The sequence below is a fragment of the Ictidomys tridecemlineatus genome, chromosome 5 (assembly GCF_052094955.1).
Source record: "Ictidomys tridecemlineatus isolate mIctTri1 chromosome 5, mIctTri1.hap1, whole genome shotgun sequence".
NCBI lineage: Eukaryota > Metazoa > Chordata > Mammalia > Rodentia > Sciuridae > Ictidomys > Ictidomys tridecemlineatus.
Window position 1 is genome coordinate 83,238,501 of NC_135481.1, and position 20,265 is coordinate 83,258,765.

The 20,265-nt window shown below is 38.7% G+C and overlaps 2 protein-coding genes across 13 annotated transcripts in view; one reads left to right on the plus strand and one right to left on the minus strand.

Annotated features, from left to right (window-relative positions):
• The window catches only part of Ap4s1 (adaptor related protein complex 4 subunit sigma 1), an 81,779-nt gene extending 63,711 nt beyond the window's left edge, over positions 1–18,068 (minus strand). For 6 of the 8 annotated variants that reach the window (XM_078050265.1, XM_078050262.1, XM_040275225.2 and 3 more), the window contains exons 1-2: positions 17,723–18,068; positions 1,349–1,556 (exon numbers count right to left, since the gene is read on the minus strand). In XM_078050265.1, the coding sequence (XP_077906391.1) occupies positions 1,349–1,486 (138 nt within the window). In that variant the 5' untranslated portion in view covers positions 1,487–1,556; positions 17,723–18,068. The remainder of the gene's footprint in view (positions 1–1,348; positions 1,557–17,722) is intronic. The other 2 variants (XM_078050261.1, XM_005322654.5) reach the window with 1 other exon arrangement.
• The window catches only part of Strn3 (striatin 3), an 89,573-nt gene continuing 86,305 nt past the window's right edge, over positions 16,998–20,265 (plus strand). The window contains exon 1 of one of the 5 annotated variants that reach the window (XM_078050260.1): positions 16,998–17,589. In XM_078050260.1, coding sequence (XP_077906386.1) covers positions 17,308–17,589 — 282 coding nt within the window. In that variant the 5' untranslated portion in view covers positions 16,998–17,307. The remainder of the gene's footprint in view (positions 17,590–20,265) is intronic. The other 4 variants (XM_005322655.5, XM_021724683.3, XM_040275220.2 and 1 more) reach the window with 4 other exon arrangements.

The window sequence follows — 20,265 nt, forward strand, 5'->3', positions numbered from 1 at the left end:
GTTTGAAATTGTGGAGTGCCTGCATTCTGCAGAAATATTGAAACAGGAATGCTTCTAAATGTGTTTACTTAAAGCATGTGGCTATTAACAGCCCTGTAACAGTTGTTTCCATCTGACACCATAAACCAGTGTGCCACAGAAGGCCAAAGTAGTAATTCAAAGAGGAACTCTGAGATGTTTCAATTGGAAAATCAATTTAGAAGCCAAGGGAAACACATTTGCAACATGTAATGTCTGAGCACTGATTAGCTTAACATTTTATGGCTTAGTAGTGGTTTCTACAGGCAGTCTTTCTATATATGCAATGAAATGGAGAATGAAGAAAATTAAGGAATGATTAATTATCATTAATAATGATAAGCTTTCTGATTTTGCCTCAGTTGTTGAGTGTTTTCCTATAGATTTGACATTTAGGACCTGGATTTAATAATTCTCTGAAGTTCTCTGTGAAAACAGACTCAATTTTTTTTTTAATTTTTTAATATTTATTTTTTAGTTTTCGATGGACACAACATCTTTGTTTGTATGTGGTGCTGAGGATTGAACCTGGGCCGCACGCATGCCAGGCGAGCGCGCTACTGCTTGAGCCACATCCCCAGCCGAAGACTCAGTTTTAAAAATTCCTTTTCATGGGCTAGGATGTAGCTCAGTAGAAGAGTGTGTGCTTAGCATGCACAAAGCTCTGGGTTCAAGCCCCAGAATCCCTACCTCTAATTCCTATTTGTTATTCTAATACTTTTATTTAACCACCAAATTTTGGCAGGATAGATTTGCTATTTCACATGAATTTTTAACTTCTATTCCCCCATCTACATAATAAAATAGTTAAGAGCAAGTTCATTTTGCCTTTAAATCATTGGTGATATATTCATAAGAATGATAAGCAGATAAAAATTATCCTCTCCACAGGAATCATGTTATTATTCTCCAGTACAAAATAGGTTGAATAGTCACCTCCACGACAGCCACCTGACCTTCATTTTTTGGCTTCAGAAAGCCACCTGCTATAGGCACTCCTAACAGTTCCAAGGATTAAATTCATATGAACAAAAGAAAGATTATATGTACTAGCAGGAGTAAATTTAGCTGCCACTTTCATGGTGAACTGAGACAAATATACTAAATAACAACCCAAGACTTTTCCTGGTTTTTCTTGTATTTATTCTCTTAAGGAGATATAAAGAAAGCTATGCTTCCTTTCATTTTCATTGTATTTCATTCCTTATTTTCCCTAATAGCTGTTGAAGGAATACAGTCCAGAGAAAATGATGGCCCTTGAGACTAAGTAATAACAGATCTGTCAAGGCTGAGTTGACTGCAGAGATAAAAGAGTGCTTCAGAAACTTACCTGTTCATTGGATCGAGAGAGACAACTCTTTATGACTTCTGTTTCCAGAAGTGTTCGCTTATTAATCTCCACATGCTCATAGTACTTAGAAAGTCGGGTCTGGCCTTGTTTATTCACCATAAGGAAAAATTTTATCATTTTTTTTCCTGGCCAGTGTTTTTCCAAATACAGTTTAAAAGTTATAGCAAGGAATGGCTGTCATTGGAACCTGGAGAATAGAAAAATAACAGAAAGATAAGATTAAATTTCTCAATCATATTAAGTCTGTTCTATAGATGAACCAGAAGTAAATAAAATATCATTTGATAATATTGGTCTTCACTCCTACAAACAGAATAAGGTTTTAATTAATAATAACCAAACAAATTTTCATTAGTTATCTTCTGAATCACTTTTCAGCATCCAAATACCGCTACTCATATTCACTCAATTTATTAATCTGTTTTTCTGGACACCAACTTTGTGTTAAGTATCAGAAGAATAGGGAGATGAAGAGGTGATGTTTTTGATCTTCCAACTTTTACACTAAATAAAGGTGCTAAACAGATAAATAAATATCAGTAATACAAAGTGATGAATTATAACTGGGGCCATGCGTTTGCTTAGGAGCACAGAAGGAAGGAGCAAGGAATGTTGCAAGAGAGTCAAGAAGGACTTCCCAGAGAGGGGAATTTGAGCAACTTCTTGAAGGATGATCTAGAAGGAGAGGCTTTAGGTTGAGAAAAAAGCTCTGGAAAGTTCACTGGTTTCAGTTCAGAGGACAACAAGAAAGGTCTCAGAAAATTAAGCTGCTCATATATGTTAAAAGGGAGGGAAAGATCACTATAGGGCTTGGTCACCCCAATGAACATTTACAGCTATCTTAACAATGCTGGTTGGAAGATGACTCCGAAGAGTCAGTCTGAAAAAGACTCAACTGTTAGAACATCAGGTAGAGGATGACTTAACAGGGCTTGATCTACTTTACCTTCTTTAAGTATAAAACATTAAATATTTGTTTTGACGAGACATCCATATATGTTTGAAAGTGAAGTTAATAATCCACAGTAAACTAAGCTCTACTGAAATAAGCAGATTGCATGGAAGAATTGTACTTTTGGCAAATGAATGGTTATGGAACTAATCAGAATCCTAGATAAGTACAGAGCCTGGGACTTAGCTATTTTGTCCAGTGTACAACTAACTGTTAGTTGTACACTGGACAAAATAGCTAAGTCAAGTCCAACACCAGTGTTTTTATTTAGGGTTTTTGATTGCTTGAAATAAGAAGAATGTGTCACCTAAAAGTTTATACTACAATAAGACAACCTGGGGCTAGGGATATAGTTCAATTGGTAGAGTGCTCGCCTTGCATGCACAAGGCCCTGGGTTCAATCCCCAGCACCATCAAAAAAAAAAAAAAAAAAAAAATGACAGACCTGGCTCTCAGATCATAGCTTTGCCACATACCTGCCATGCCATGTGACTCCAAGTTGCCAGGCCTTTCTGAACCAAGTTAGATGACTATGTGTAAGGTATAAGAGTGAGAGGAGATCACATGCATTCACCAAAAGGTCTAAATGGCCTGGTATTTACGTGGTGCAACTAGAAACAACATTATGGGATAATATTCATCCTAAATTTTCTATTATTATTTTTTACCCTCCCAGCTCCTCTCTTTTTTTCAGAGGAGGTACTAGGTATTAAACCCAGGACCTTGTACATCCTAGGCAAACACCCTATACCACTGAGCTACACCTCCACTCTAACATCTTTTATTTCCTAAACCCTATCAGACAGGTGGCTACTCATAATTCCAAACACTATGCTATAAAGAGCCAGGCCCCACATGGCAAAGCCTGGGGTTGCAAGCCTTCATTCACTGTGCAGAACAGGATGTTATCTAGACCAGCTCAGCCAGGGATATGACAGCTGGGCTGTGGGGGAGGCCTGTGGTCATTCACTCCCTTTTCCAGGAAGATAAGCTCACTACACTGTGGGCGGGATTGCGACAGTCTTCATGGTATTTGATCATTTGGTATTAAGTGTTACTTTTATTCTCCTTACAAATTATTGCTAGTACATTATAGTAGGTGACTAGGAAGCTAAGATTATCATTCATTCCTTCTTTCTTTTTTTCTTTTCTTAGACTTTTTTTTTTTTTTTTGGTGTGTAGTGTTGAGGATTGAACTCTGGGGCATCCTTGTACATGCGAGGCAAGCACTCTACCAACTGAGCTATATCCCCAATCTCTTTTCTTTCTTTTATTCCCATTTAGCAAAGTTGTTTTAAAACTAACTCTATGATAGTTAAAAATTATAATCATATATTTAGATTTCAAGTGCCAGATTAAAAAAAAAACTCTGAAAGATACTCATCACCAAACCTTGGCTTTCAATGACCTGGCAGAATTAAATGGTAAAATGAGTTGTAAAATGATCCCAATGAGATGTTACACCAAGGGATCAAATTGGTTTCCACCTTACAAGACCAGCATTCCTTCTCACTGACCTTAAGAGCAAGGACAACAAACAAGGACATGTTAGTTCATACTCATTAGGACGAAAACTTTCAATAGAACATCTAAAGGCACCTAAAGACTTCAATACATCTTTGTTTTTCTGCGCGCTCATAGACAATTACACAATTTACAATTATAGGATTACCTGGTAGTAATAAAATGGAGAAGAACAATTGTATTCCTTTTCTAAAATATATAATGCCAAAACAATGTGGAGATTTAAGAAAGAAATACATGTTTGTGAACTGGAGATGAATGCTATAAGCACTTATTCCGGTTAGTAATCATCAGGAAGGAGGGAGATCAAATAATTATGGAACTGAAGACAATGAGAAGGAATATGCTCAAATATGGTGAGTGGTCAGGGAGCAGGTATGAATTTCCTGTTTATAAATTCGTTGCATTCAGTAATATACAAGGCCAGGGAAGACAGTCTAATCACCAGAAAGTAAGTAGATTGTAGACTCAAAAGCTTGTGTGAATATATATGAAAAACAAGGAAGAATAAATAAAGAAAAAGGCATTAGGGAAAGTACAATATAAAGGATGCTAGGATGCCCTAGCAGAGAATCTAGATGAAAGGAAGGTAAATCAAACAAGAATTTTCCTTGGTTTGGCATGAACATGCTTTGAAAGTCAAGATGAGTGAGACTGGTAGATTCATAGCAGAACATGTCCATTTCCCAGGATCCTACATGGCATAAACTTAATACTCAGAGAAAAGACAGAAGTACATATTAAACTGGGCAGTTTTCATATTTGTGATGGTGTCTTTCTGGGAGTTAGAACTGGAAGTCTTTACAGACTGTCGTCTAAAGATGGCAAATAGGTCTTGACTTGGGTGCTGACTAACTACAATGAGCTGCCCTGGGAGGATTCTGGAGCTGCATGGAAGTTCAAAACAAAGGATCCTATGAATGATTACTGTTGGTGTGGGTTAGGAAATAGGGAGTGACAACATATGCACCTTATATTTGTCATTCCTGATGTGTACTCTCTTCATTTTGCAGATGTAGAATGAAATCCTGAATTCTGATCTCCTGACTCATAATGCTGTCTTTAATTTATCACATTGCCTTTTTGCCTCACTCAGTGTATTACTGGCATGAAACTATCATTTACATTTAATAATGTTGCTATTCTCTTTTCTAATGCTTCTGCACAATAAATCTGGAAAATATCAAATAAATCACTGCATGAAAGAGTAGAACATGTTAGGTACAGTGGTGCACACCTATAATCCCAGCTCAGGAGGCTGAAGATAGTGAATTCAAAGCCAGCCTCAGCAAAAGTGAGGTGCAGAGCAACTCAATGAGACCCCGTCTCTAAATAAAATACAAAATAGGGCTGGGGATGTGGCTCAGTGGCCTAGTGACCCTGAGTTTAATCCCTGGTACCTTCCTTCCAAAAAAGAGTAGAACATGTAGCTTCTAGAAATAAAAGTGATTAAATATATCATATATATATATATATATATATATATATATGTAGTTGTAGATGGACAATACCTTTTATTTATTTATTTTTTGTTTAAACATTTTTATTTTAGTTGTAGATGGACATAATATCTTAAACTTATTTATTTATTATTTATGTGGAGCTAAGGATTGAATCCAGCCTCACACATGCTAGGAAAGCACTCTACAACTAAGCCCCAGCCCCAGTTCCCCTTTATTTTTATGTGGTGCTGAGAATTGAATCCAGTGCCTCTCAGATGCTAGGCAAGTACACTACCACTGGGCTACAACCTTGGCCCCAAGATACTTAATTATTTTGAGCTCAGTCTCCTGTACAATGTGAATAATAATAGTACTTACCCACTAGGTTGCTGTGAGGGTTAAATGAGTTAGGATATGTAACATTCTCAGAATAGAGCTCAACAGGTGGCAGGCAGCAAATGATAAAGGGCCAACATTATAAATAACATATCACTTTCCTTGGTGAATCCTTTCCTGCCTATTCCAGTCTCCTTTCCATCTACAAAGAGCTAATTATCCTGTCTATAATGTATGTGATTATTATTATTTGATTACATGTTGAAGTCTTCTATAAGAACTGTGATTCAGACTTTTTTGAGGGGTACTGTGGATTTAACCTAGGGGCACTTAACCACTGAGCCATATCCCCAGCCCTTTTATATATATATATATATATATATATATATATATATATATATATATAATTTAGAGACAGGATTTGCTGAGTTGCTTAGGGTCTTGCTAAATTTCTAAGGTTGGCTTTGAACTTGTGATCCTCCTGCCTCAGCCTCTGGAGCTGCTGGGATTACAGGAGTATGCCACCATGCCTATGTGAAACTTTTTTATTATGACTATGACAAAGATATTTTATGTTGTGATCCACTGTACAGATATGTATATATCTGAAACAAAAGTTCACAAACACTACTTACCCATACTACTTATATTGCACTCTGATTTTTCAAAATGACATTTCATTTTGTAAAAATACATAGTTGTGAGGGATTTCTGTTACACAGATGTATGGATTGCCAGAATTCAGCAAATATAAAGACTGATATAATTCATTATAAGTAAATTTTATACCAGAGGAAAACCAGCTACAATATTTTTTTTTCCTTTCCAGTATATTGGGGATTAAACCCAGGGGTGCTCAACCACTGAGCAACATTCCCAGTCCATTTTTAAATTTTTTATTTATTTTGAGTCAGTGTCTCATTAAGTTGCTAGGCTGGCCTCAAACTTGTGATCCTCCTTCTTCAGTTTCCTCAGTAGCTAAGATTACAAACCTGAGCTACCATGCCTAGCTATATGAATAGTTCTTGAAAAACATTTAGCAGGCTGACTTTTCATTTCTTCCCTTTATGTGTATTAAATTATAAAAGAGTTGACAAGGTTATAGGGAATCATATCAACATTTATATGTCTAGATTTTTAGTGGTGTTTTAAATTGTTATAATTTTCTGCAGTATGATCTGGTCAATTGCAACATTAAAGGAACCTTGAAAATGATTCTTTTAACTCTAGCATTCCAGTCTTAAGAATTTATCCTAAGGTGTAATTAAAAATCTACATGCACAAAAATGTTCATAACACTGTAACAGTGAACCATGGAACAATCCCAGATATTGCAAGCTCAGATAACAATCCAGAATTGTTATGTATCAAAATTAACACCAGCGTGATGTCTTTTATTAAAATTAAGAACAAGAAGGGGCTAGGGTTGTAGCTCAGTGGTATAGCACTTGCCTAGAATGGATGAAGCAGTGGGTTTGATTCTCAGCATCATATATAAATAAATAAAATAAAAGTCCATTGATAATTAAAAAAATAAAAATAAAAACTGGAAAATGAACCCTAAAGAGAGAAGTAGAAGCAGATCTTAGAAGATGGAAAAATATACCCTGTTCATGGATAGGCAGAACTAACATTATCAAAATGGCCATATTACCAAAAGTTCTCTATAGGTTTAATGCAATGCCAATCAAAATCCCAACGGCATTTCTTGTAGAAATAGATAAAGCAATCATGAAATTCATATGGAAAAATAAAAGACCCAGAATAGCAAAAGCAATTCTAAGCAGGAAGTATGAATCAGGCAGTATTGCGATACCAGATTTCAAACTATATTACAGAGCAATAGTGACAAAAACAGCATGGTACTGGTACCAAAACAGGTGGGTGAACCAATGGTATAGAATAGAGGACACAGAGACTAATCCATAAATTTACAACTATCTTATATTTGATAAAGGAGCTAAAAGCATGCAATGGAGGAAGGATAACATCTTCAACAAATGGTGTTGGGAAAACTGGAAATCCATATGCAACAAAATGAAACTGAATCCCTTTCTCTCACCATGCACAAAAGTTAACTCAAAATGGATCAAGGAGCTTGATATCAAATCAGAGACTCTGTGTCTGATAGAAGAAAAAGTTGGCTCTGATCTACATATTGTGGGGTCGGGCTCCAAATTCCTTAATAGGACACCCATAGCACAAGAGTTAATAACAAGAATCAACAAATGGGACTTACTTAAACTAAAAAGTCTTTTCTCAGCAAGAGAAACAATAAGAGAGGTAAATAGGGAGCCTACATCCTGGGAACAAATTTTTACTCCTCACACTTCAGATAGAGCCCTAATATCCAGAGTATACAAAGAACTCAAAAAATTAGACAATAAGATAACAAATAACCCAATCAACAAATGGGCCAAGGACCTGAACAGACACTTCTCAGAGGAGGATACACAATCATTCAACAAGTACATGAAAAAATGCTCACCATCTCTAGCAGTCAGAGAAATGCAAATCAAAACCACCCTAAGATACCATCTCACTCCAGTAAGATTGGCAGCCACTATGAAGTCAAATAACAACAAGTGCTGGCGAGGATGCGGGGAAAAGGGTACTCTTGTACATTGCTGGTGGGACTGCAAATTGGTGCATCCAATTTGGAAAGCAGTTTGGAGATTCCTGGGAAAGCTGGGAATGGAAACACCATTTGACCCTGCTATTGCCCTTCTCAGACTATTCCCTGAAGACCTTAAAAGAGCATGCTACAGGGATACTGCCACATCGATGTTCACAGCAGCACAATTCACAATAGCTAGACTGTGGAACCAACCCAGATGCCCTTCAATAGATGAATGGATAAAAAAAATGTGGAATCTATACATAATGGAGTACTATGCAGCAATAAAAAAATGACAAAATCATAGAATTTGCAGGGAAATGGATGGCACTTGAGCAGATTATGCTTAGTGAAGCTAGTCAATCCCTAAAAAACAAATACCAAATGTCTCCTTTGATAATAATGAGAGCAACTATGAACAGAGCAGGGAGGAAGAGCAGGAAGAAAAGATTAACATTAAACAGAGACATGAGATGGGAGGAAAAGGGAGAGAAAAGGGAAATTGCATGGAAATGAAGGGAGACCCTCATTGCTATACAAAATTACATATAAGAGGTTGTGAGGGGAATGGGAAAATAAACAAGGAGAGAAATGAATTACAGTAGATGGGGTAGAGAGAGAAGATGGGAGGGGAGGGAGGGGGGATAATAGGGGATAGGAAAGGTAGCAGAATACAACAATTACTAATTGGGCATTATGTAAAATTGTGGATGTGTAACCGACGTGATTCTGCAATCTGCATTTGGGGTAAAATTGGGAGTTCATAACCCACTTCAATCTAATGTATGAAATATGATATGTCAAGAGCTTTGTAATGTTGTGAACAACCAATAAAAAATAAATAAATAAATTGGTTATTAGAAAACAATGTGGTATTTTTGAAAAAAAAAAACTGGAAAATGAAAATAAACAGACTATGCAGAAGAATGGGAAAATGTATATAAAATAATGTTAAGTCACAAAATCAGAATACCAATTCTACATTCATATAGATTACAACTATGTAAAAGAAACATCTAAATAGGTAAAGATTAAAAATAGACCTGACCGATTCATCTTGAAAATATTTGCTAATTGAAAGAAGCCAATCATAAAGGATGACATATTGTATAACTCCATTACACGAAATATCTAAAGGAGGCAAATCTAAAGAGACAGCCAAGAAGATTCGGGGGGGCATAGGGTTCAGAAAGTTATGTCTAAGAGGTAAGGGATGGTAAGAATAGTTCCATAAACAGTGAGTATAGGAAAAAGCCATTGAATTGTATACATTGAGTGAACTTTACAGTTTGTGAATTATATCTCAAAAGAGCTGTAGGCCAATGGAAAAATCTGGAAGAGCTCCCAACAGTCAAAGATAAGAATAATTTGAACAACACAATATTGGATTATAACCCAAAGTATAAAATAAATATACATAATTGCATATGGACATAAATACATGATAGAATAAATAAACAAGGACAGAAGACTCCCAAATACTGTAGAATAAAACAGACTCCCAAATACTGTCCTAATGTGACTCAACTCTCCAGTTCAGAAAGAGAGGATAACAGTAGACAACATTCATACAGTGCTTGCTTAGGTGCCAGGTGCTGCTTAAACACTTTGCCCACATTTATATAATCCTCCTAAGAGCCCTGCAAGTTAGAAATGGTTTTTATCTCCAAAAACTTTATGGATGTAAAAATATACTTGCCAAAGGTCACTATGTAAAATGGTAGAGGAAGGATCCAATTTCAATTAGTCTGTGCTCCCACACTCAATGCTCATTACTTCTGGATTTTCCTCAGGACTAGTAATTCAATGATATCTGTACAAGGACCATGGAGGCACAATTTCATTCCCAATTCACTAGTGTAAATCTAGCTCTGGCCAGTTATACTCTATGTAAAAGCTTTTATTGCATGTTTTGGTGTTTCAGTCTTGACCCTGGAGCTTAACACGAAAGGCACAATTCTAATAGATTATTTACTTTTTGTTGATATCAACATGGATCCTACAATGCTTAAGAAATGGCTCAATTAAATAATTATGAAAATTTAGTAAAGGTCAAACTGCTACATTCTCTACATTTGTTATTATATCTAATGTTTCCAAAATCCCTAAGTCTGACTTGCTCTTCATAGAGTTGAGCTAATCTTCCTACTTCCAAAAAGTAAAACATACTAGGCAAATGCTCACCAAGGCAAGTTTTCAGACTCATATCTGAACTTAGTACTATTCTGGTTCAGATCAGATTTCAGGGTAGAGCACAGCCTTTGATGGCCTCCTTGACTGCCCTTTGCCCAGAAGCACTTTTTTTTTTAGGGGGAGGAGAGTACCAGAGATTGAACTTAGAAGCACTCAACCACTAAGCCACATCCCCAGCCCAATTTTTTTTATTTCATTAGAGATAGGTCTCACTGAGTTACTTAGCACCTCGCCTGTTGTTGAAGCTGGGTTTGAACTTGTGATCCTCCTGTCTCAGCCTCCTGAGCTGCTGGGATTACAGGCATGCACCACCGCACCCAGCCAGAAGCACTTTTTGCTATTTTGAATTTCACAATAAAGTACAGCAACAAAGTATGTGGTGAACATGCAAATGGGGGATCAAAGTTGTAGACAAGAGCCTACCCCAGTGTGCCCAGAGAATAATAATACTTAAATTACACTCATTTATAACTTGGAATCTTTGAAAAGCAAGAAATGTCAAAATTATTTTAATACTGGCCAAATACACTATTTCAATCGCTGCGCTATAATATATAGTGCTTGCCTAGCACATGTGAAGCACTGGGTTCGATCCTCAGCACCACATAAAAATAAATAAAGATATTATGTCCATCTATAACTAAAAAAATTTAAAAAAAAAGAAAAGAAAATATGTACAGTCAATAAAACCAAGAGAAGAAACATCCTGGGTAAAGCACTCTAGAATACCAATGGGTAGGAAAAACTAAGGTAGCACTAAGAAATAGGGCAATAAGAAGAGAGGGAGAGGAAGAAGAAGAGGAGGAAAGAGTGCTTAAGAAGAGCAGGGACTGGCAGAAGTGGAGGTTAGAAAAATGAGGATTTTTGAGGGTCAAAAATGCCAAGAAACCCAGAAACAACAATCACTACCCAAAGGAAAGATTTCTGCTGGGAGTGAATGTGACTATAAGAACAATAGGGGGACTTGGGAAGAGGCCCAGAGTCCCTTTTGCAATGAGTGCAAGGGAAGGTACCATTAAGGACCCTAAAGCTCTTAGAAATCCCTGGTGGATACTTGATGGCAGAAAGGCAGATCCTCCACTGAAAAGAACTAGTTAAGGATCACAATAGCTACATTAGGCCAATCAAGCTTAGTAACATCACTAAAATTGAGAAAACTAGACATTAGTGCCACCTGGTATAATGCAATAGGAGCATACTATGTCGCCAATGGGGAGGAATTTTTGCCAAAAACAAAAAATAAAAATCCTGGATCAAACCTAGCCTCTAGACCTAACTTCTAGTTTATAAAAAATATGGAGGAGCTGGCATGGTGGCACATACCTATAATTCCAGCTGCTCGGGAGGTTGCCAGCCTCAACACTTTAGCAAGGCCCTGTCTCTAATAAAATATAAAAAAGAGGTGGGAATGTAGCTTGCTGGTTAAGCGCCCCTGGGTTCAATCCTGGTACAAAAAAAAAAAAAAAAAAAAGGAAGAGAAAGTAATATGATAAACAATACCATAAGAATGTAATTAGCTGAGCTCAGTGGCACACACCTATTATCCCAGTGTCTCAGGAGGCTGAGGCAGGAGGATCCTGAGTTCAAAGCCAGCCTCAGCAAGGGTAAGGCGCTAAGCAACTCAGTGAGACCCTGCCTCTAAATAAAATATAAATAGGGCTGGGGATGTGGCGCAGTAGTTGAGTGTCCCTGAGTTCAGTCCCCCGGTACTAGCCTACCACAAATGTAATTAGCCAAATATAAATCATTCTATAGGATAAATGACCTGGTCCCTTAAGAAATAAATGGCATGAGAATAGGGGTAGGTGAGGGAAATGCAAAACAAAATAAACAAACAAAAAATCCTAAAAACATAACAATTAAATAAAATAAGTCAGATTATGTTGACTAGAAATCACCAGCTGTTAAAAAGGTTCTTATAGAAGTATATACCAATGAAAAAAGAATGTAAGGCCTGGGATTTGCTTTAAAATATTCCTCACATAGAAGGAAAAAGTATAGTGATGAGATAAAAAATTGCAATATGTTGTGTTGAGGCTACAGCTCCGTTAGTAGAGTGATTGCCTTGTATGCACAAGGTCCTGGGTTCAATACGCAGCAACACACACACACACACACACACACACACACACACACAGGTAAGATCTTGATAAATGTTGACCATGAGTTCATTAGATTTTTTTTCATGATTAAAATTTTTCAAAATAAAAAAGTTAAATAAAAAGTCAAGGGCTTGGGGTGGGGGGCATGGGGTTTATTGGTAGAGCTGATGTTTAGCATGCATGAGGCCCTGGATTCAATCCCAGCATAAAAACAAACAAAACCCCCTCAAAAGTCTATATACAACATATTTTTAAAAAGTTTTTCATTGTTCATAGATCTTTATTTTATTTATTTGTTTATATGTGGTTCTGAGGATTGAACCCAGTGCCTCATACATGCCAGGTAAGTGCACTACGGCTGAGCCTCAGCCCCAGCCCCAGCCCCTATACAACATATTTAAAACATCTAATTGCTATACAAAACAAGGGAAACAACAAAAGCAATAGGAGTTATTTTAAAATGTCCCTAACAAGTTTTTCAATCTTTTTTTGTAGAATATTGTCATGTATCTTAGGTTGGCCCATTCATAGAAAGAAAATTAAAAGTTACCATCATTTAAAAACATGTTATTGTAAAAAGTGTTTTTTGTTGTTGTTCTTGTTGTTGTTAAATTTTACCAAAACATTCTCCAGAGGCTAGGAGTATGGCTCAGTGGCAGAGCATGTACCTAACATGCATGAAACCCTGAGTTCTAACCCTAGCACCAGAATAAAACAAAACAAAACAAAACAAAAACAACAAAACATTCTCCAAAGAGAACACTGTCTTTAACATAGAATTCCCAGGCCATATATCCATGTCTGGTATCATTCTTTTGAACATTTTTCCCCTACTGCTACAATGGGAGACAAACCATATTTCCAAGCTTGTTGAAAAGTTTTGTCAGTTTCCCACTCAGTCACATTTTTTTTCCAGTCGTTTTGTTAACATGTTTATAGACCTGGTTATTCATTCTTAGCCAATATCCAGGAGAGACTTGGCTCAAGACAATCTTTTTTTTTTTTCCTTTTCAATTTTGACATCTCCATGAATTAGGTATTATACAATATCATCACAGCCTACTTTTCTTCTGCCTCATATTACCCAGGAGACAACTCCGGAATGAACTTGGACTAGAATTTGATATAGCATCCTGAGTTTCTTAAAGATTTTGATGTCTATTTTTCTATAGTCTTTGAAGGTTCTTTCCTTTTTCTTTTGCATACAAGATATTATTTGAATGAATCGAGTGTCCTACAAGTATTGCCGTAATTTTCTTAGCCACAGGCAATTACTACAATGAGAAGGAGCTATCTGAGCTATCTACCTTGGTGCTGCTGTAGCATTCCTTCTTTTGTGTTTGGTATGTCACTTAGTTTGTACCTTTGGTTTTGAACACATCAGTCTACTCAAAGATCTTCCTATGGGCTATAATATTTGTTTGCTCTCTGTTTATAAATGTAAGCACAGTGTCATCACTGAATTACTCTGAAATGACTTAAACTACGTAAAAATGATTTCAAACATGCAAATAGTGGGAATCAATTTAGTGAAAGGAGACTTTATTTCTTGTTTCCCAATACACATTCACACTCACTAAGTGGGAACCACTTTCTGCCCTACTAAGGATTTGGCTAAAGTGACCAAGAATTCTTTATCTCAGTTTTCTCTTTCCACCGTGGAGCTAAAAATATTTGTCAAAACCTTTGCAGATGATGTAAACCCTATGTCTAAATTAGTGTTTATGAACCAGTTTGAATTTTTTTGTAGAAGGAGGCCAGGTATGTGGTCAGGAAGATATAAAACTATATATTTAGGTGAGTAATTACAAGAAGCTATTCAATTCTCAGAGGCAGAGTCAAAACTCTGCATATATAAGATAGTGGAATATTTCGTTAAGAAGATATCTTAGTGTTTTCTATTCCTGACTTATTTAAAAGTCTGGAGTTCCTGGGCTAGGATTGTGGCTCAGTGGTGGCATGCTTGCCTAGCATGCATGAGGTACTAAGTTCAATTCTCAGCATCACATACAAATAAGTAAAATAAAGGTCCATCAACAACTAAAAAATATTTTTTTAAAAAAACACAGTTTTAAAAAAAAAGTCTGGAGTTCCTTATCATTCTTTGTTGACATATATATGTAAATAAAATAAGACAAGTCCCTCTGGTCAAGATTAAAAAAAAAAAAAAAAGTAAAAACACACAGGTACTAAAGATTAGCAATGGGAAAGGGGAAAAAACACTCTAAAATTTATTCTAAACTTATCAAAGATATAAAGAGACTTTCTAAAAGAATCAATGGGCAGGGAAAGAGAGATGAACAGGACTAAAAGAACAAATAGGAAATTTCAAAGGTGAGACAGAAGAGAGGAAATGACTCAGCTACAGATTAGGTCGGGAATTCCAGTTGGGTGAGGTAAATGATAATGTGGCCTGGGAAAGTTCTTTACCTACAGAGGACAAAATTCTAGAAACTCACTGCAGTGTTCTAATGATTGAAGTGCTCCAGCACAGCAATTGGGGAGGATGAGACAGGAGGATCACAACTGAAAGAAGCAAGAATTTATTGAATACTCATATGTGCAGTTCTAGCTTTCATAGTTGTTTGGTACATTACTGACCAGTACACACATGATTTAAATAGTGTAATAAGTAAGCTAGTCCTTGATTTATGGTGTTAACCTTAAGATTTTTTACTTTACCAACACACAAAAGAGATATTGGAATTTTGATCTTTTCTCAGGCTAGTTATATTTGGTGACACTCTACTGTGTACTGGTTTGCGAAACTATGATGTTCAGTAGATTAGGTGTATCATCTCAACTTATGAGGAGTTTATGGGGAAGTAACCCTTTGTAAGGGGAGGAGCATCTTTATGAAGATGAATACTATTAATAAAGAACAAAATATGGTCTGTGAGCAATCTGGAAGGCTTCTTGGAGACAGTAATGCTGGAGTTGAGTTTTGAAGGAGGAATGGAAGAAATGGCATGTGTTAAATCACTGTGGAGTGAAACAGCATTATGCATTTGAGGAACCAAAGCCAGTAGTTTGGCTGCAGAGAATTGGTTGGCATGATGAGTGATGGAAGATTAGGTGGCTGGGACAATTTACCATTTTGAAGGATCTTTATATGCCAGCTTAAATTTGGGCTTTAAATTTGGAGATTACTAAAATATTTTAAGCAGAAGATGACAAATCAAATCTGCCTTTGAGGAAGACCACTTAAGTGGCAGTGATTGTGAGAGGTGGAGGAAGAGTTGAGGTAGGAAGATTTAAAATAAGTCATGAATGGAGAAAGGACTGGATGTGGTAGTTAAATAAAATGTATGAGAATGTCTGCTAGGCTTTAGATATAGTATTACTTAATAACATATATAACATAAGAGAAACAATTTCCTTTCTTTTTCCTTTCCTAAGATTCCAGTCTTTTCTTGAACCAAAGGTACCTGTGGGAAATTTAAGTGTGCATCTTCCTCTTCTTTTGATGCTATCATCATGTATATCAACCATACCCTCTTGCAAAATGTTTCTTAGTATGTAAGTATTTGGGTATGGAGGCAGCATGTTGTGTATTTCTGAGCTTTTTATGTACTATAGTCCCTTGCCCTCAGCGAGTAAGACTGAATAAGCAGGTGATATGTGGTCACTAATAAATGAAGAATCAGTACTTTAATAATGTGGAGAAATAGTTCTTAATAGTACTGTGACCTAAGACCTCATTTCATATATAAATAATAGCAATTTGCTCTTCATTAAACTTTAATAACAGTAAAGCAGGCACGATAAAATAAGATTTACTAATTCATCTCTTTCAAATTACATCCTGAGTGGTTATGTATATATTACGTAGTGAATCGCTTCTGCTCCTCTTACCAAACTTCCAAAACACAGCCCATCCCAGATTAGGAAAGAAGAGCAGAGGCAAAGTGGAACAAGTTTCGACAGAAATGGGACCAAACGAAGACGAGGAATCAATCACCACGGCTGGAAGAATCTGGGCTGTTTGCCCAAAAAGAACATCTAAGTCTCGGGAACTGACTGGTGCTAAGAAACCTAAGATAGAGCGAGTGACAGGCACAGAAAGAGGCCTGACCCTTTGGGACTGCCTGAAACACGCTAGGAATGCAAGAGAAACGTCCGGAATCCAGGATTGGCTGCTGCCAGAGACAAGCTGGGCTTAACCCCAGCTCCAAAGGCAAGCAAAAGGCCGACTCCGTCGGTTGGGAAACGACGCCCTAGGGCTGCCCACACGAAGGACACAACCCCGGAGCCAGAGGCCAGCCCGCTGCCAAAAAGTCCAAGGGAGCCCCAGAATCCATAGCCTACACGAACACCCGGAGCCGTCTGTGGGCGGGCCTAGGGGCGGGGCTCACACGCCTCCGCCCTCTAACTGCGATCAACTGCGTCCTCAGTGCGCCTGCGTAGGGTGAGGCCGGACTCTATTTGGCTATTAAGCGTGCGGCGGCAGCGGCGTTCTCTACCCGGCATGCTGTGCGGGAGCAGCGGCCCTACGTCTATCCCTTTCCCAACCCTGCCCCTTCTCTCCCCCCTCCCGCCGCGGCCCCCCTTTCCCTAAAGTGAGTGAGTGAGACGGGCAGATGGAGGAGGGATTGTAATGGCGGCGGCCGGCAGCTCCCTGCTCTGACCCACGGCAGGCACATAGCAACGACCCCCTCCCCGCCCCTCTCCCTGCCGGCCTCCGCCCCGCCGTCGGCGCGGGGCCACCCTCCACGGCCCTTCCCCCAGCTGTCGGCGTCTAGCCCTGCGCCCCGGCCGGGGCCCCACACACAATGGACGAGCTTGCCGGAGGCGGTGGTGGCGGCCCGGGAATGACGGCCCCTCCCCGGCAGCAGCAGGGACCTGGGGGGAACCTGAGTCTTTCGCCGGGGGGCAACGGAGCGGCGGGCGGCGGGGGTCCTCCGGCCTCCGAGGGAGCCGGTCCCCCGACAGGCCCCGAGCTGTCCCGGCCACAGCAGTACACTATTCCGGGGATACTGCACTACATCCAGCACGAGTGGGCTCGGTTCGAGATGGAGCGGGCGCACTGGGAGGTGGAGCGGGCCGAACTGCAGGTACCTTGCTGGGGTCAGTGTGCGGGACGGCTACCGTAGAGAGGTTCCCGGCCTGGGGCTGGGGGGGGGCGGATGTGGGGCTGGGATTCCCTTCAGCCCGAGCCCTTTCCTTGGGAGGCCGAGAGGAACATACCTGTGCGGCTCGGGGGATGATGGTCCTGCGACGGGTCTTCCTAGGGTCCCCCTCCCCCTTTCCCGCTGAAGCTTGTTCCCCAACCCTTACTAGCTACGCGGTACGGGCTTCCTCGGGGCAGCCATTTTGGCTTTTAGTATGGCGTCTGCGGGGGCTCCTCCGGAGGCGGCCTTCCCCGGCCTCTCGGCCTTGGGGCCGAGCTGTTCTTCGTGAGAGTCCGGCGCGGGGCTGCTGTGTACTGAGTTTGCTCTTGTTTATTCTTCTTGAAATTGAAAACCCGAGGACCTGAACTGCGAAGAACAGTTTATTCTCTTTTCCTGGACCACCCCCCTTTCCCGATTAGGCTTGCCTGGTCCCCCTCCCCCGTGACTTGGTACGCGGTTGCCCTTTGACAGTCACGCTTTTTTCTTAGGCTGTTACCATGCACTATAGTTTGCGGCCGACTTGGGAAGTTTTCATTTTCCACCGACAACTCTTGAGTTCCTACTTATCTGGGGTGCTGCTTTACTCGCTTGGATTTCCTTTAGTTCTTCCTTAGTTGCTGACTTTTCAACACTTTTAACACTGAATTTTTCTTTTTAGAGTAATACCTTCACCAGACTTCCTCCCAATCCCTTTAATTTTTATACAAAGCCAAACAAGACGGTTGTGTTTGTGAAACGATTTGAGAAGATAATTAGTATTAGTTTGAAATAAGACATACTTGTTTCACAGTACCAACTCGTGAAGCAAAGTTAAATGTTCTTAGGACTCTTAATAATTGAGCCTGACTCGTTCCTCTTAATGTAAATCTTTGATAGGCTGAGATGCCTGACTTTTGGAAACTCTTACTAGTTTAGGGCTCAAGTCTTGAGTTTCAAAATTGCTGCATCTTTTTTAAAGGTTTAATTTTTAAAATATTTGTGTTTATTTTTAAATCCCTTTCCGGATTAAATCTAAACATGCATCTAAATAGTGTTGCACTTTTTCTTCATACATACTTAGGGTGTAAGCATTATTGTTCATTGTCACATATACCTATGATGAATAATTAGGAAGATGTGTTGAAAGAGGAAAGGTTAGATTTATGTAGAAAGGATGTCCTCAAATAAATATGAGTCTCTTCAGTTTGATTTGATTGACTTTACAAAGTGGGTGAGGTTAGACTTTAAAAAAAAAAAAAGTAAAACCACTTATATTTTGACACTTTAAATCAATTCATTGCTTTAGATTTGTGCATTGCTATACTTTGGGGCTTTAAAAAATGGGCTTTAAAAATTTTTCAAAGGGCTTAAGTAAAAATTGCCTGTGTTTTTTGTAAGTTCATGTACAGTCTGCTTTGAAATACTTAGAATTCGTGTAGTTCTGTTGATATACAACTATATGGGACGCTATGCTGCTAACTTTTTTTGTGTGAGTAGCGCCATCATAGTAGTGCATCTATTTTAAAAAGTTGCATTGAGTTTTGTTTGGGAATGGCTTATTTCACTTAGCATGGTACTCTCCAGTTCCATCCATTTACTGCAAATGCCATAATTCCATTTTTCTATATGACTGAGTAATATTCAGTTGTGTATATGTACGCATTTTATTTGTCCATTCATCTGCTGAAGGGCATGTAGGCTCGTTCCACAGCTTGGCTATTGTGCTTTTATAAATGTTGATGTGGCTGCATCACTGAAGTATGCTGAAGTCCTTTGGACATATGCCGAGGAGTGGGATAACTGGGTCAAATGGTGGTTCCATTCCCAGTTTTCAGAGAAATCTCCAAACTGTTTTTACAGAGTGTATGTACCAATTTGCAGTCCCACTAGCAATGTATGAGTGAACCTTTTTCTCCAGATCCTCATCAACATTTACTGTTAACTTGTATTCTTTTTTTTTAATATTTATTTTATTAGTTGGACACAATATCTTTATTTATTTTTATGTGGTGCTGAGGATCGAACCCAGAGCCTGGCATGTGCTAGGTGAGCGCTCTACCGCTGAGCCACAACCCCAGCCCTAACTTGTATTCTTTTTTTTTTTTTTTTTAATATTTTATTTACATTTTGGTTTTTGGTGGACACAACATCTTTGTTGGTATGTGGTGCTGAGGATCGAACCCGGGCCACGCCCATGCCAGGGGAGCGTGCTACGGCTTGAGCCACATCCCCAGCCCCATAACTTGTATTCTTGATAATTGCCATTCCGACTGGAGTGAGATGGAATCTCAATGATGTTTTAATTTGCATTTCTCTAATTGCTAGAGGTGTTGAACATTTTTTCATATATTTCTTGACTATTTGTATTTTTTCTGTGAAGCGCTCGTTCAGTTCCTTTGCCCATTTATTGCTTGGGTTATTTGGGTTTTTTTGGTGTTAAGTTTTTTTGTATATCCTGGATATTAATGCTCTATCTGAAGTGGACGGTGATAAAGATTTTCTTCCATTCTGTAGGCTCTCTGTTCACATTAATGATTATTTCCTTTGCAGTAAAGAATCTTTTTTAGAGGCTGGGGATGTGGCTCAAGCGGTAGCGCGCTCGCCTGGCATGCATGCGGCCCAGGTTTGATCCTCAGCACC